This window comes from Chelonoidis abingdonii, chromosome 4, assembly GCF_003597395.2.
Source record: "Chelonoidis abingdonii isolate Lonesome George chromosome 4, CheloAbing_2.0, whole genome shotgun sequence".
Lineage (NCBI taxonomy): Eukaryota > Metazoa > Chordata > Testudines > Testudinidae > Chelonoidis > Chelonoidis abingdonii.
The window spans coordinates 105828339-105846036 of NC_133772.1; the positions used below are offsets into that span (position 1 = coordinate 105828339).

Genomic DNA, 17698 nt, shown 5'->3' on the forward strand with positions numbered 1-17698 from the left:
GACTTTATAATATCTGTTTTATAAAATCGGTTTAAGCTAATTCGAATTTATCCCGTAGTGTAGACGTAGCCAGAGACTCACCATGTGGGTCGGGGAACAGCACAGAGACCTTCCCCTCTGGTGGAACCCACAGTCCAGGTCAACGCTCCTGTTTCTGATCAGGAGTTGGGAGTTTGGGGGGAAGCTGCTTTACTGCGCAGAAAGTTGCCAGTGTAGACAAGGCCTGAGTCTTTGGTTAGTGATTTGAAACATGAGTCTTTTTCCCGAGCTGTAGTTCTGTTGTGTAATTCCAGAGCACCTGTGCAGAAGTGTCTATATCACAACTCTTAGCAGCAGAAGAGGAAGAGATGTTCTGTAGGATAGCTGCCCAGAGTGCACCGCTCCAAATTCCAATGCAAGTGCCGAAAGTATGAACATGCTATTGCGCAGGCAGCTGACAGTGTGAACACACATCCGCGGTTTCCCTTCAGTGCTCCCTGAGTGGCGATGTAACTCTGCCAGTGTAGACATATCCTAAGGATCCAAAGTCAGTAAGAGTGACAGCCCAAAATTTTGGCCAGGGGAATATGACCCTGCTCTCATTCCTGCCACTCCATGTCTAAATCGTTGTTTTTGGTGTTGTTTTTTGAGACAGAGCTACTTGTGTTTAACCAAGAAGGGGCCAATTGCAACACTGTCTCTTTGACTGCCTCCCCTGCTGTCTGAACTCATGCTTTTGCCACTCCTCTTCCTCTTTCCTACTAAAAAACTGAACTCTTTTTAAAAATTACTTTCCTATAGAAGAGTAACCAAGTCTGAAACAATCTCTAAGTAAACTAGAGGGTACCAGTAGATAAATTTGAAGGTTTATTAGCTTATCTAAGTGAGAAGACTTATTGGAAGAGAGTCTAGCAGGAAGCAGGGTCAGTCCAATCCAACACTATTCAACAACTTGCTTCAGGGGAGGAGTGATCAAATTAACCAAAATTTGCTACAAATGCCTATTTAAATTATTATAGATATGACTGCATAGTTTTAGAAAAAAATCACTGATTTCACAGTTTATTTTACAATAATTGGGATTAGTCTACAAGTTAAGGCAAACATACTAATGCATTTGCTTTTCCTTTTAAATCATAATTATAAAGATTACACAAAGTTCTCCAAAATTTCTAAGAAATGTTCATTATTTGGAAAAAAATCATTAAGATGCTTGATACCAGGACATGGAAAAACTAAGACAATGCATACAATGCTTTATAACAACAATATTCAAACATCTAATGGCAATATTTAATCCATTTGAACAATGCATTCAAATGGGCAACTTCAGAAATTACTTACAAAGGTAAATAAGATTGGCAGCCATACCATAATACTATTCATAACATGAACATAATTATATTGGCTACTTTCACAAAGAAACAGGACATTTGATTTCTGAACAATGAAAGCATACAATGATTAAATAAATGTGTGTGTGAATACATGTGCATAAATGAGTATGCTGTTGCTTCATATAGTCTGGAACTGCTTTCAGGAGTCTTCACTTTTTCAGAGATGAGGAGCTTATTTATGCATACTTTGCCAACTGATTTCTCCGGTGAGATGTAAATCCCTATTAAAAGTCATGAAAACAAAATCCAGAAGAAGGCAGCCCTTGTTAGTGGATGGACAGAGTGTTTTATGTGTCTCCATTTAGCACGGCCAGGCAGCTCTGCAGCAGCTGCAAGCTACCCTGTAGAAATAAATACAGAAAACAATGACCACATGTCCGTATTTTCTGAGGTATAAAATATTTTTAAATGAAGATAAAATTACTTAAGCAGCATGGATAGCTATAAAACATTTGTAAAATATTTTTGTTTTAAGAAATTTTCATTTCTTAGAAAGATCTGTTGAACATAGCAAGCCAATCTCAAGGGAACTGCTAAACAGAAATTTTGAGATCTAGTACACTTTCTGAATTTGGTTAGTTTAAATAACTTCTCCACTACATCTCATATCCTTCCCAAACACATCTCAACAAAAGCCTATTTGTGATACAAAACACAACAAATTCACCATACAGGTCTGTTAGATCATAGACTTTAAGGTCAGAAGGGACAATTATGATCATCTAGTCTGACCTCCTGCACAAAGCAGGCCACAGAATCCTACCCATCCACTTCTATAACAAACCCCTAACCTATGTCTGAGTTATTGAAGTCTTCAGATTGTGGTTTGAAGACCTCAAGCTGCAGAGAAATCCTCACAGCAAGTGACCCATGCCCACGGTGCAGAGGAAGGCGAAACCAGGGCTCTCGTCCAACCTGCCCCGGAGAGAATCCTTCCCGACCCAAAAAACACCTGAGCAATGGTGGGCAAAGACTCACAAGCCACACCCAGGAAAGAAATCTCTGCAGTAACTCAATCCCATCCATATAACACACCATCACAGAACCACTAAGTGGCATACTTACCTTGCTGATAAGTCAAAATCAGTTGCCCAAAATTAGGCTATCCCATCATACCATCCCTTCCCATCAACTTATCAAAGCTGTCTTTAAAGCCAGATTATGTCTTTTGCCTCCCACACTCCCCCCTTGGAAGGCTGTTCCAGAATTCACTTCTCTAATGGTTAGAACCTTGTCTCAATTTCAAGTCTTGACATTCCCTAGTGTGCCAGTTATAGCCCATTTGTTCTTGTTGTCACATTGGTAACAGCTTAAATAATTCCTCCTCCTAATATTAATCCTCTCGATTATATTATAAGAGCAATCATTCTCTCCCAGCCTCTGGGTTAGGCTAAACAAGCCAAGCTCGTTGATTCTCCTTTCATAAGACAGGTTTCATTCTCGGATCATCTAGTAACTGCGTCCTGAACCTGTTTTCCAGCTTGAATTCATCCTTATAAACATGGGAAACTAACTGCACAACGGTATCGCAGATAGTCATCACTCAGTGCCCTTAATAATGGTTACTACACCGTCCTGTATCTGCTGAAATACCTCGCCTGATTGCATCCCTACACTCGTGACGCTTTTTAATGGCCATATCACAAATTGCGGTAAGTAGTCATCTGTGATACCAATACTTCCAAGGTCCTTTTCTCCTCCTCTGTTTACTTCCAACTGATGTGTCCTCCAATTTATAACTAAAATCTTGTTGTTAATACCCTAAATGTATGACCTTGGCACTTTTCACTATTAAATTTCATCCTATTACTATTACTCCAGTTTACAAGGTCATCCAGATCTTCCTGTATGATATCCCGGTCCTTCTCTGTGTTAGCAATACCCCCCAGCTTTGTGTCATCCGCAAACTTTATTAGCACATTCCCGCTTTTTGTCCTCCTTTCTTTTAGAGTTAAATTCTCCGTTGTAAAAGGATGACAGATTTGTGCGGAAGATATTCTCTCAGGTGCACCTCACTCAGAAAAGATAGTAATACTACTATTGTCAGATTATTCTCGTAACAGAATTATTCATATTATTCACGTAATACAGTGTATATCAGTAAAAATAAACTAGACAGGAATTTCTTTGATATATTTATCTTGGAGCAATGCAGGAAAACAATCAATTAAATGCCCTAAACCAACCATTTAAAGGATGGTCCTATCCTGAAAAGTTACAAAAAGTGGCATCTTATTCCTCAGACACATTCCATGTATGTTATCACTTTGGCAGTGACAAAATAAAAAGCTAACTTGTTCGCACTGCAGAGACTGAAGCTACAGAAGAGTGGTTATCAAAACTGTCAATCAAGTTTAAACTGCAAGGCCAAATCTATCCCTAGTTGTACAGATGTAAATAAAAACAAGTTGGCAGGCAAAATCTTCATTACTAGTGATGCAGAAAGCAACAAACAACTTGACTTTCGATCCCAGACTGAGTTTACAGGGCTGGCAGTTAGAAATATATATTTACTTACAAATGAATCAAGTATGGGCTGGAAATCAGTGAGCTAACTATAGAACCCAACAATGCCATTATTAGAAAATGAGTTACCTTTTAGAATTTAAAGGAAGTTAAAAGGCACAGTGTGCTGGCTACCATCTGTTTTACACATCCCATTTCTAGCAATATCAATTATCTGGCTCTGTTCTACAGTTACAAATTGTACTGAGTTTGTACTCCAATCTAAAGCTGAAGAGTATGGGCAAGAAACAGGAACTAATAAGAATGAACATCCTAACATTTCATCCAGTCCAATGAAAGATGGACAGACAAAACCCCATAATGCACAATTATACCATGCAAAAAGCTTCTTGATCCCAGTTAGTAATGAACATATACCCTGTCAAGCATGTGGACAGATGAATTTTATAGTTTTAAATTCTGTTCTTATTCAAACCCAGGTCTTTCTTGGTAACTATTGTAGCAGTGAGTTCCATCACTTTATGTATGATCTTAATTTCAAATTTGATTTTTAATATAAAGAAGCTTTTTGTATGTTTTTTTTAAAAAAAAAAAAATCTACTGCTTCTGTTTAACCTATACAATGACTAAGATTCTTGGCATCTCCTCCCCATTCTTCTCCTCTCCAAATTAAGCAGTTCAATTATCTATAAAAGACTTCATATAAAAAAAAATATCTCACAGCCATCCCCCACTGTTGATTTTGTTTCCTTTGCCCTTCTTTAGAGAAATGAGAATCATGTCAGTTAAAACTCCAAACACCAGTCTTGTCTGATCCTTTACCCCATCCATCCTCCACTCACTGGCAGCAGTCACCAGTACTCCACAAGAGAAACTAAGTTTTTCCTGTTGTGTATATGAATTACACCAACAGTGTTATGTCCAGCCTTCCAACTCATGTAAGATGCACGGAGAATCATCTATGTTGCTAGGTCATTGGAACTCAGGAGTCTAAGGCCTATGTTGGTAGACTGATAATGGCAAAGGTTGATCTTTGCCCGATGCCGGAAAGGTGAACGAGGTAGAGTGGAGCCTATAGTATGCTGGCAGAATAGACAAAATGTGTGTGTACTGTATATGGATAGTAATACATGAGAGATTGTGGTCTCTGGCCTGTAACAGGAGGATCTAGTTGCCAGCCTGGTATATGTAAAACATGTAAAAATAGAGGATTTTGGATTCCAGCCATTCTACTGAACAACAGGCACTCTCATATCAACATGGGGAAATTATGTAGGAAACTCATTAGCATTAATGTTAATTAAATCCATGCATTAGTGGGAAAACAGATCCATTCAAGTTTAAGGGAAATCCCAACACTGACATATTAGAATGCATAAGTCACTTCGGACAAGTGGTACACCACTTAATTTTTCTGATCTGTGGTGATGGGCATTTTTTCCCCTTTCATAATAGAACAAATTTCATATTCCAAGAATAGAACAAGTTTCATATACTAAATCTTTCAGATACGCATCCCTCATAACCCCTACATTTGGAGAAAACAAAAACCTGTATTGATGTAAGGCATACATGTCAAAACTGGGTTTTGTCCCACCTTACGTACATATTTGAGTATCTAAATTTAATTGCCAGATCAGGATTCTGTAATGAGTTGTTGATTGAACTATGTAAGCTGCACTCAAGTTGCACTGTTTATCCTCACCAGTTCCAGAGTATGACCACCACCTTGTTTATGAACTGTAATTCAAGTTCAATGTTACAGAACTAAGATGGTTTTAAAGTGGTAACCAGGTTTACATGTGCCTTTCAAATGAGATAGCCAAACATTAAATACAGACTTCCACACTTACAGCTCAAGAGCTTTTAGACGCATAATATATAGAATTTGTGAACCGAGTGAACTGCGAGAGTTGCGAATCGAGTGAGCTGCAAACGGAGGAGAAGCGAACAGAGGGAGAACGCATAGGAACGGAGCTATGGTGGGTGCTGCATTAGTGGGGCTGTGTTGTGAGCTAATGAGGTGAATATCTGACTGTCCGCTGTGACGATTTGTCTGACTGGTGCTAGCTGCTAGCTGTTGACCAGATGTGTGTTTGTTTAAAAAGTGTGGCTGTTTGACCATTTGGGTTGTTTGTTTGAACAGCATTTCATAGTCACTATCACTGTCCTGGCCAGGTGGTCGATAATAGATCCCTACTGTTATATTCTTATTAGAGCAGGGGTCGGCAACCTTTCAGAAGTGCTGTGCCGAGTCTTCATTCATTCACTCTAAGTTAAGGTTTCGTGTGCCGGTAATACATTTTAACGTTCTTAGAAGGTCTCTTTCTATAAGCCTATAATATATAACTAAACTATTGTTATATGTAAAGTAAATAAGGTTTTTAAAATGTTTTAAGAAGCTTCATTTAAAATTAAATAAAATGCAGAGTCCCCTAGACCAGTGGCCAGGACCCAGGCACTGAGAGTGCCACTGAAAAACAGCTCGCGTGCCGCCTTCGGCACCCATGCCATAGGTTGCCTACCCCTGTATTAGAGCATAGAATTACTATCCATAGAGATTCTATGGAATATGTGGATTCATTTAAGATTTTTACTTCATTTGATTCTACATTTTCTTTCACGTACAGTGCCACAGCTCCCCCCCGCACAACCTGTTCTGTCCTTCCGATATATTTTGTACCCCGGAATGATTGTGTCCCATTGATTGTCCTCACTCAACCAGGTTTCTGTGATGTCCATTATATCAATATCCTATTTTAACACGAGGCACTCTTGTTCACCCATCTTATTATTTAGACTTCTAGCATTTGTGTACAAGCACTTTAAAAACTTGTCACTGTTTATTTCTCTGCCCTTTTCTGATGTGTTAGATTCTTTTTTATGTCATCCATCTGCCATCCAGACCAGTAAACTCGAGAAGTGTGCTGCTTGGCTGGAGCTAAAATTCAGGCTGTGACAGATTGTCTGCCAAGACTGATCAAGCCCTTGGACCACTATCCCTTCCTACTTCTTCACGTGGGCACCAATGATACTGCCAAGAATGACCTAGAGCAGGGGTCACTTCACCCTATGTGGCTCTAGGAAGGAGGATAAAGGAGTTTGAGGCGCAAGTTGTGTTCCTGTCCATCCTTCCTGTTCAAGGAAAAGGCCCAGGTAGGGACCATCTAATTATGGAAGTAAATGCGGGGTTGTGCAGGTGGTGTTGGAGAGAGGGCTTTGGATTCTTCGACCATGGGATGTTGTTCCAGGAAGAAAGATTGCTAAGAAAAGATGGGATCCACCTAACAAAGAGCATCTTCGCAGGCAGGCTTGCTAACCTAATGAGGAGGGCTTTAAATTAGGCTCACTGTGGGATGGAGACCTAAGCCTTGAGGGAAGTGGGGACGTGGGATATGAGGAGGAAACACAAGAAGGAGGGTGCAACAGGAGAGGCCTCCTGATTCATACTGAGAAAGTAGGGAAATCGGCTAGTTATCTTACGTGCCTGTACACGAACACAAGAAACCTGGGAAACCAGGAAGAACTGGAAGTCCTGACAGTCAAGGAACTATGATGTGATTTGAACAACAGAAACGTGGTGGGGTAACTCACATGACTGGAGCACTGTCATGCATGGGTATAAACTGTTCAGGAAGGACAGTAGGGGGAGAAAAGGTAGAGGAGTTGCACTGTATGTAAGTGAGCAGAAAGATTGCTCACAGCATCAGTATGAAACTGGAGAAAAGCCTGTTGAGAGTGTCTTTGGGTTAAGTTTAGAGACGAGAGCAACAAGGATGATGTTGTGATGGGCATCTAATAGACCACCAGACCAGGAGGATGAGGTAGAGGAGGCTTTCCTCAGACAACTAACAGAAGTTTCCAGATCACAGGCCCTGGTTCTCATGGGGGACTTCCATCACCCTGACATCTGCTGGGAGAGCAACACAGCAGTGCACAGACAATCCAGAAAGTTTTTGTAGCATGTTCGGTACAACTTCCCAGTGCAAGTACTGGAGGAACCAACTAGGGGCCATGCTCCTCTTGATCTGCTGCTCATAAACAGGGAAGAATTGGTAGAGGAAGTAGAAATGGGTGGCAACCTGGGTAGCAGTGACCATGAGATAGTTGAGTTTAGGATCCTGACGCAAGGAAGAAAGGAAAGCAGCAGAATACGGACCCTGGACTTCAGAAAAGCAGATTTTTGACTCCCTCAGTGAACTGATGGGCAGTCATGGGCTAACATGAGGGGGAAAGGAGTCCAGGAGAGCTGGCTGTATTTTAAGGAAGCCTTATTGAGGGCACAGGAACAAACTATCCCCATGTGCAGAAAGAATAGCAAATATGACAGGCGACCAGCTTGACTTAACAGGGAAATCTTCGGTGAGCTTAAACACAAAAAGGAAGCTTATAAGAAGTGGAAACTAGGACAGATGACTAGGGAGGAGTATAAAAATATTGCTAAAGCATGCAGGGGTGTAATCAGGAAGGCCAAAGCACAATTAGAGTTGCATCTAGCAAGGAATGTGAAGGGTAAGAAGGGTTTCTACTCGTATGTTAGCAACAAGAAGGTGGTCAGGGAAGGTGTGGGATCCTTACTGAATGGGGGAAGGCAACCTAGTGACAGATGACGTGGAAAAAGCTGAAGTACTCAATGCTTTTTTTGCCTTGGTCTTCACCGACAAGGTCAGCTCCCAGGTTGCTGCACTGGACAGCACTGTATGGGGAGGAGGGGAGAAGCCCTCAGCCGTGAGGAGCCCTCAGGTTAAGGACTATTTAGAAAAGCTGGACATGCACAAGTCCATCGGGCAGGATGCAATGCATCTGAGGGTGTTGAGGGTGTTGGCTGATGGGATTGCAGAGCCATTGGCCGTTATCTTTAAAAACTCGTGGCCATCGGGGGAGGTCTCGGACAATTGGAAAAAGGCCAACATAGTGCCCATCTTTAAAAAAAGGATGGAGGAGAATCTGGGGAACTACAGGCCAGTCAGCCTCACCTCAGTTCCCAGAAAAATCATGGAGCATGTCCTCAAGGAATCCATTTTGAAGCACTTGGAGGGGAGGAAGATGATCAGGAACAGTCAACATGGATTCACTAAGGGCAAGTCAAGTCTGACCAGCTTGACTGCCTTCTGTGATGAGATAACTGGTTCTGTGGATATGGGGGAAAGCTGTGGACATGATATACTTTGACTTTAGCAAAGTTTTTAATATGGTCTCCCACTGTATTCTTGCCAGCAAGTTAAGGAAGTATGGATTGGATGAATGGACTATAAGGTGGATAGAAAGCTGTCTGGATCGTCGGGCTCAGTGGGTAGTGATCAACTGCTCAATGTCTAGTTGGCAGCTGGTATCAAGCGAAGTGCCCCAGAGATCAGTCCTGGGGTCAGTTTTGTTCAACATCTTCATTAATGATCTGGATGATGGGATAGATTGCACCCTCAGCAAGTTCACAGATGACACTAAGCTGAGGGGAGAGGTAGATATACTGGAGAGTAGTGACAGGGTCCAGAATGACCTAGACAAATGGAGGATTGGGCCAAAAGAAATCTGATGAGGTTCAACAAGGACAAATGCAGAGTCCTGCACTTAGAACAGAAGAATCCCATGCACTGCTACAGGCTGGAAACCGACTGGCTAAGTGGCAGTTCTGCAGAAGAGGATCTGGGGATTACAGTGGACGAGAAGCTGGATATGAGTCAACAGCGTGCCCTTGTTGCCAAGAAGGTTAACGGCACGCTGGGCTACATTAATAGGAGCACTGCCAGAAGATCAAGGGAAGTGATTATTTGTCACTGGTGAGGCCACATCTGGAGTATTGCATCCAGTTTTGGACCCCCCCTACAGAAAGGATGTGGAAAAATTGGAGAAAGTCCAGCGGAGGGCAATAAAAATTATTAAGGGGCTGGGGCACATGTCTTATGAGGAGAGGTTGAGGGAACTGGGATTATTTAGTCTGCAGAATAGAAGAGCGAGGGGGGATTTGATAGCAGCCTTCAACGATCTCAAGAGGGGTTCCAAAGAAGATGGAGCTAGGCTGTTCTCAGTGACGGCAGATGACAGAACAAGGAGCAATGGTCTCAAGTTGCAGTGGGGGAGGTCTAGGTTGGATATTAGGAAAAACTTTTTCACTAGGAGGGTGATGAAGCACTGGAATGGGTTACCCAGGGAGGTGGTGGAATCCATCCTTAGAGATTTTTAAGGCCCTGGAATGACAAAGCCCTGGCTGAGATGATTTTGTTGGGGTTGGTCTAGCTTTGAGCACGAGGTACTAGATGACCTCCTGAGGTCCCTTCCAACCCTAATCTTCTATGATTCTATTAATTTACTTTCTAGCAGTCACAAAGCTACACAAACCTGCATAGTTTAGAACTTCTGGCGGTTTTTACTTGTCTAAAAAGATACTACAGTAGCAGCTTTACCCTCTACTGGCAAAGGAGGGTAACAATTTAAATTCAGTTTTCCTTTTAGTTTTCCCTTTAGATACACTTTTAGATTTGTATCTGGAATTTACATAATCCCCCTCCCAAAAATTCAGTTTCAGAGAGGGGGCACAAGGCCTGTGTCACTCCCCATCTCATCAATTCTGAGAAAGATAAGGCTTTGAGGTACAGTGGACATCATTTACAAATCTACAGAACTTTTCATGAAAACAAGTTCTTATTCATAATTCCAGTATTTGGGAGGAAGGTTTAAAAAAACAGCTTCTGGTGTTCAGTCAAATAGTAAGGAGATCAAAAGCCTGCCCCATAATTTTCATAACAGAGAGACATACCCTTAAAGTTTTACTGGTCCCACCACTGACGTTATCAAAATAAGCCTTAATATCAAAGTCTCCTACTTAATTCCTGAAGGGTCATTGCTGGGTTTTGTTTTCTCCCCTCTCCCACATACCATTTTAATAGTTCCTTAAAATGAAAATCCACCAGAGCCAAAAAAGGATCTCTTATTAAAAAAGTGTTATTTGGAGGTCTGAAGCAGGTTTTTATCAGCATTCCATTTTGCCAGTGACTGTATGCCTACTATGACCATTCCAGAGATAGCAATCTAAAATCTGAGAGAGGCAAAGACAGCTTGATCAGAACATTTCTATTTTGAATAAGCATCTCTTGACCACAGCCAAAACTATTCAAATGATCATTTTGAAGTTTTAAGTTTCCTTTGGATTGTTCTGAAGTAGTCAACTGCAATCATTTGATTCAACAGATCAGAGGAGTATCTAAAAATGTAAAGGTGGTCAATGGAAGCTTAAAGGTAAATAATATAACTACAGTATCTTGCTACAGCTTTAGTTTCTCTTTCATATTCTGTCACATTGTTAAAACAAAATTAGATTATGCAAAGGCATCAGGAGTTATAATAATTTCCTGAGATCTAAAAGGAATGCAAAATGTATTAGCATTTTGTGCCACGAGACAGACTAACAAGCACTAACAGGCTTAATAAAAGAATTTAACTAACTAACTTAATCTAAGAATTGGTATTATTTCATAACCATAGATCAAGTTGATCAGAATTTTCTATTATGCATTCCCTTGCACCATTAACAACGCTGTCTGCAGATCACATCGCTAATGTACAGGCTTTGCAATATTTGACAAAGCAGGACTTGGATACTATCCAAAGGAGTAAATAGAGTGCTAGAGTTGAGAATGGAAAACTGAGAGCATTAGGTCAGAGACAAAGTGGAGTCTGAATTTATCAGTTTTATCAAAGGTCTGAATCTGTGGCTAGCATTAGCATTACTGTTCCCTGGAAAGTATGAATGCAAGTGAGGAAATCTGGGTAACTAAATCACTGGAGAGGGAAGGAATTTGCAGCATACATTAAAGCAAATAGTATAAAAGGAAGTACTATAGATTCATGACTACGTACAGATTCCAAGAAAACTGTCTATACTTAGAAATCTAAGTTCTTATTGACTAAAATAAGAACTCAGTATTGGAACACAGAATTTGGATACACAATGTCCCCGATTCCCATCTCTGGTAAACTAAAAGCTAAAATTTTACACCATTCCCAAAATATAAAGCATCTTTTGGACAAAGTGAAATGAGGACATTCAGGGCACCTGCCAGGTTTCTCTGTGTGACAGAGGCCCAATGGCAAAGGATTCACTGTTTAATACAAGCAACTCCTGTCTGAGACTTGATAAACTTTCCACACCACTCACTAGCACACCATTTTCACAGAGGTAGCATGTGAGGTCTCTACTGAAAGCTTGTAACCTATTGATAACCACTGCGAGATGTGTGTATGAGTAATATTTAAAGGAATAATGTAACTACATTGAAAGTTATTCCTTACTGTCCTCAAGCAAAAGTGAGTCCCCAGGGAATAACATGCTCGGGGAGGAAACATTAAAGTGGAAAGGAGCTGTCTCCCTTCCTGGCTAGCAGAGTATGTATTGTATTGCTCAGCTGTCTACCTTTGCAACAACCCAAAAAAGTCAACGGAAAACCATCAAAGAAACTATAATCATGAAAACCACTTGAAGTGAAAAAGGAACAAAAGGACAGTGAAGGGATTGCCCTCTCTGTGAATAAAGACAAAAGACTGATTCAGTATGGGGGTGGGTGGGGACGGGAGGACACTAGACCCATTCATTGAGGAGGTACCTTGATAAGCAGGGTTGCTTCATGAAAGACTGTGTCCTAGCTACTTGGACTTAGCAAGCACTGTAAAAGACTGAACTTTGAGAATCTACTTTATTAGATAGGAAAGGTAACTATTAATAAGTTTAGGCCCTCGTTTGCATTTTATGATTTTGCTTCGTATGTATCCACTTGTTTCCACTACTCACACTTGTTCCTATTTGAATCTCTATTCTTTCTTAAGTTTCCTTTTGTTTTACTATAATTGAACTCAAGTGCTGTGTGTGATACATGAGTGGTGGCCTAACGTGACAGTGGTAAACTGGGGGACACTGTTCCTTTGGGAACAGAGGATCTGGGATTTCTGTGGATATTTGATAGTCAGAAGCTAGATACCACAAGGAGACACTTGGAAGGGACTTGGGAGCTGGGGTGTCTCTATTGTCAACCTGCAGGACTGGTATAGCCCAGAGGAGAGTGCTTGAGTGGCTGACAGGCTGGCTGTGTGAGGGAACTAACATCCAGCTGACAGAAGAAAAACTTCCTTGCCCTGGAGGCAGAGCGTAACAAGGTGACTCTCAATCCTGGGTGCCCCAAGAAGCATCACACTCAAACCAATATAAAACAAGAATTTTTTAAAATTTATATTTTTTTAGAAGGCTAACGGTGAATCCAGCCATAAGAATCTGATCCATAAGAACTGAGTGAAGGGTCCCACATATTCTAGTACATAAATACATATTGAGTTTAGTTTAAGATGGATGACAAAAGGATAAAGTAATGCAAAAAAGTTTATTTGAAAATTACATTTAAAAAAGCCATTTCCCCTCTCAGCATTAAAAAGGCATCCAATCTAAACTGTTTTACATCAAACTGTAATGTCCAAACCAATTTAAACAAAAGTTGCATGGATGTACATTTTTAATAGATCTACACACATGCTTGAATTTCAAGCGTCTATGCCTAATTTCAGCCTAAAATATTCAAAATAGAGCCCCTCAGAAATAAGGTTTTAATGGAATCGGTGGCAAGTACAGACAATGGTAACGGTTGAACCACCTGTTCCTTCAGAATTCGCATTATTCAAGATAGCTTTTCTGGAAAATCCCTTGGAATAAGACATTATAGCCAGTGTCTGCAGCTTTGTCAAAAGCAGTAAGCTATTATCTCCATAAAGACCAAAAAATAGTTGCTCAAATGCATTTAAATGACATTTAAGGACAGTGCACTTAGGTTCTTTTGGGGAAAAATAATGCACCTCCTTAAAACCATTTAGCATGTTCAGTAAATTATCTGCAACTGAAGTTTCTTAGTCAACATCCTATGCCAGTGAACTAAAAGAAACCAAGGCTCAAAGGTATATTCAAGAATCTATACACAGATCTGGCCTCAGTGTCTTGCTCAGTGACAGACTTCCTGTATGAGCTTCAGGCATACTTTCATACCTCATTGGGGGGGGAAGGGGGGAATGAAAGGCTAAAATCCACTAATAATGGAGAAGGAAACTCAGCTATTATGCTAATGAGTCATACAGGTACCTAGACAGATACTATGGGCAGCGATACTATAGTCAATGAATGACATTTTCTATGCGATAGAAATGTTCAAAAAGAACTGAAGGCACTTAGGAGCACAAGTCCCATTCAAAGTCTGTGCCTGCACCCCTATTCTCTATAGTTTACAACTTTATAAAAGTTAGCCTTTCAGCTGAAGCTGTTCATACTTCATATCAGCACCAACTGAACTTTTTGGAGGTGGAGAGTACATTACGTAACTCAGAAATGACCAAACTGATTTTATCCAATATACAACATGGAAAAACGGATTTAAATACCAACCAAAATAGGTTTTGATTACCTTAGCATGCTTCAGTTCCAATTCTGCAAGTTCCACTAGATTCTTTCGGAATGCAGCAACTCTTCTTGTTTTAAAGTCTACAAGTTCTGTAAAGTATAATTTGGGATTGCATTAAAAACAGTGTCAGTGCATTCAAGCATTACACTTTCCTCTTGGGAGGGGGAGGGAAAAAAAAAATCACAAGTTTAAGACTAAGACCAAAACTTGGGCTCAGAGCTATTGCAGCATTGTTAAGGTATGTCTACATTGCAATTAAAAACCTGCAGCTAGTCCGTGCCAGCTGGCTCAGGCTCAGAGTGTTTGGAGTAAAGGGCTATTTAACTATGGTGTAGACATTTAGGCTCAGGCTGGACCCCGGGCTCTCAAACCCTATGAAGTGGGAGGCTGCAGCCCAAGCTCAACATCTATTCTGCTATTAAACAGTCCCTTAGCCAAAGCCCCTCGATCCTGCGTCATCTGTCATGAGCTGCATGTCTAACTGCATGCCTAACTGCAGTGTAGACATACCATTAGAGAATGAGCTATTTAAAGTGTGATTGTGCTGGCTTCTCTTCATCATAATTTTCATATATGTAAAGCTCTTTTGGAGTCAGATAGCATGTGTCCCTTTAAAAAAAAATAAAATATTAAATTTAAAGTAGGGCTGTCAATTAATTGCAGTTAAATCATGTGATTAACTCAAAAAATTTAATTGAGATTAAAAAAATTTATTGCGATTAATCGCAGTTTTAATCCCACTGTTATACAATAGAATACCAATTGAAATTTATTAAATATTTTGGATGTGTTTCTACATTTTCAAATATACTGATTTCTATTACAACACAGAATACAAATTGTACAGTACTCACTTTAAATATTTGTAATAAAAATTGTGTGTTAAAATGATAAACAAACTAAACAGTATTTTTCAATTCGCTTCATACAAGTACCATAGTGCAATCTCTTTATGGTGAAAGCGCAGACTTTTTTCTTACATAACTGCACTCAGAAACAAAACAATGTAAAACTTTAGAGTCTGCAAGACCACTCAGTCCCACCTCTTGTTCAGCAAATCGCTAAGTCAAACAAGTTTGTTTACATTTACGGGAGATAATGCTGCCCTCTTCTTATTTATGTCGTCACCTGAAAGTGAGAACAGGCGTACGCATGGCACTTTTGTAGCCAGAATTGCAAGGTCTAGTGCCGATACTTCTAAATTTGTATGCCCCTTGCATGTTTGGCCACCTTCGAGAGAAATGCTTCCATGCCTGGACGTGGTTTACAATAGTTGTGTTCATTAATTTGTGATTGAACCCTTGGGGAGAACTGTCATCATCTTCCTGCTCTTGTTTTACTGCATCTGCCATATATTCATGTCATGAGATCTCGGATGATGATCCAGCAAGTTATTCATTTTGAACGGTTTCACTAAGACATTGACAAAACGCAAAGAGGTACCCTTATAGATTTTGAATGACAAGTACAACACCTTCAAACCCAAGATTTCGACTTGAAGGCACCTTTTCATAAATCGATTGGGATGGGGTTGATGTGAGCATGCTTTCAGTCATAAAAGAGCCATCCACGACCCTCTTGGGCGGAAACACAAACCAAAACACCAAAAAGAAAATCAACCTTCTAGCTGGGTATCTGACTGCATTGATGAAAACAACATGCATTGGCCTGCCACTTATGTCTTCGGCAGATCTTACTGAGCTGATACTCCGAATTTGGCATAAGTATGGACCTACCAATCAGCATCATTGGCATGTATCCTGTGAATGCTATGGGAATATTAGATCTGCTGTAACCTTAAGATGGCACAGTTTGCCGAAACGTCTGTCTCTCACTTCAGGTCAAACATTGTCCAACTACGCCAGAAGACGGTCAGCATTATTTCCTGCAAATGTAAACAACACTTGTTTTAGTGGACTGCGCTGAACAAAATAAGCTGAAGGACTTGTAGGCTCTAATTTTACATGTTTTATTTTTTTTATGCAGTATTTTGTGTACAAATGTCTAACATTTGATAATGTGACTTGCATAAAGAGACTGCACTACACGACTATGTTTTAATGTAAAATATTATATTTATTTTACATGCAAATATTTATAATTAAAAAATGAATATAATAGTGCAGCTGTACACTTCTGTGATTGTGTAGCTGTAATGAAACAATATATTTGAAAAATTGCAAAACATCAACTTAAATATCCATTTATATAGAGTAGTATTTCTCATTGTTTTGCTTTAACAGGCACAATATCCGTAATTATTTTTTTAATCCTTAGACACTGCCCCGGCAACTTCCGCCCCGGCCGCCCCTAAATGAATTTAGATAATCTATTCTTTACTCTTCTCCCTTCATCACTTGGCCCAGACTTTGATTACTCATGAGTGAAGCAGCAGGTGAAGAGTTCTGCAGGGAACACCAGAGCAAATTAATTTTGAAAGACAGTTTGAGGCAGGTCAGGTCAAGACAATGTGCTTGTCAGAACAGACTCAGGGGCTAGAAGACGGTTTAACTCACCTCTTGTAACTGTTGTTCTTCGAGAGGTTCCTTCCATAATCCATTTCATTAGCTGCTGCAACGCCATGCGTGCATTCAATCCGTAGATGTTTTACCCTAAGCAACTCGTGCGGCCCTCGGCAGGGGCGCTCCCTGGTCGGCCCCGCCATGTGCGCCATATATGACCCGCCCATCCGCTCCTCAGTTTTCTTGCCGCTCATTCAACCAGAGGGGCAAGGGGAGGCTGGCGGTGTGGATGGATTGAGCAACACATCTCGAAAGAACAACGAGATACAAAGCGTGAGTAACCGTCTTTTGCTTCGAGTGCTTGCTCATATCCATTCCAGTTAGGTGATTCCCAAGCCTTACCTAGGCGGTGGGGTCGGAGCGAGACGTTGCGGAATGTAAGACTGCTAAGCCGAAGGTGGCATCATCTCTAGACTGTTGGACCAATGCGTAGTGCGATGCAAAGGTATGGATGGAAGATCAGGTGGCCGTGCGGCATATTTCCTGTATGGGAACATGGGCCAAAAACGCTGCAGATGAGGCTTGAGCCCGCGTAGAGTGGGCGGTAAGATGGCCAGTTGGAACATGAGCCAAGTCGTAGCATGTCCGAATACAGGATGTCACCCAAGAAGCAATCCTTTGGGAGCAGATTGCCATGCCCTTCATACGTTCTGCCACCGCTACAAACAGCTGAGGTGAGCGCTGGAAGGGTCTGGTTCTCTCGATGTAAAACGCTAGAGCCCTGCAGACATCCAGAGTATGCAGCTGCTGTTCCCATCGCGATGAGTGCAGTTTTGGAAAAAAGACTGGCAGGAAGATGTCCTGATTCACATGGAAGGAGGAGACGACCTTAGGGAGGAACGCAGGGTGTGGTCGCAGCTGTACCTTGTCCTTATGGAACACCGTATACGGGGGATCCACAGTTAAA

The 17698-nt window shown here is 40.9% G+C and overlaps 1 protein-coding gene across 1 annotated transcript in view; it reads right to left on the reverse strand.

Moving 5' to 3' along the window:
- Positions 1-1009: 1009 nt before the first annotated feature.
- The window catches only part of SNX6 (sorting nexin 6), a 52887-nt gene continuing 36198 nt past the window's right edge, over positions 1010-17698 (reverse strand). The window contains exons 13-14 of the mRNA XM_032791630.2: positions 14273-14358; positions 1010-1717 (exon numbers count right to left, since the gene is read on the reverse strand). Of these exons, the coding sequence (XP_032647521.1) occupies positions 1664-1717; positions 14273-14358 (140 nt within the window). The 3' untranslated portion in view covers positions 1010-1663. The remainder of the gene's footprint in view (positions 1718-14272; positions 14359-17698) is intronic.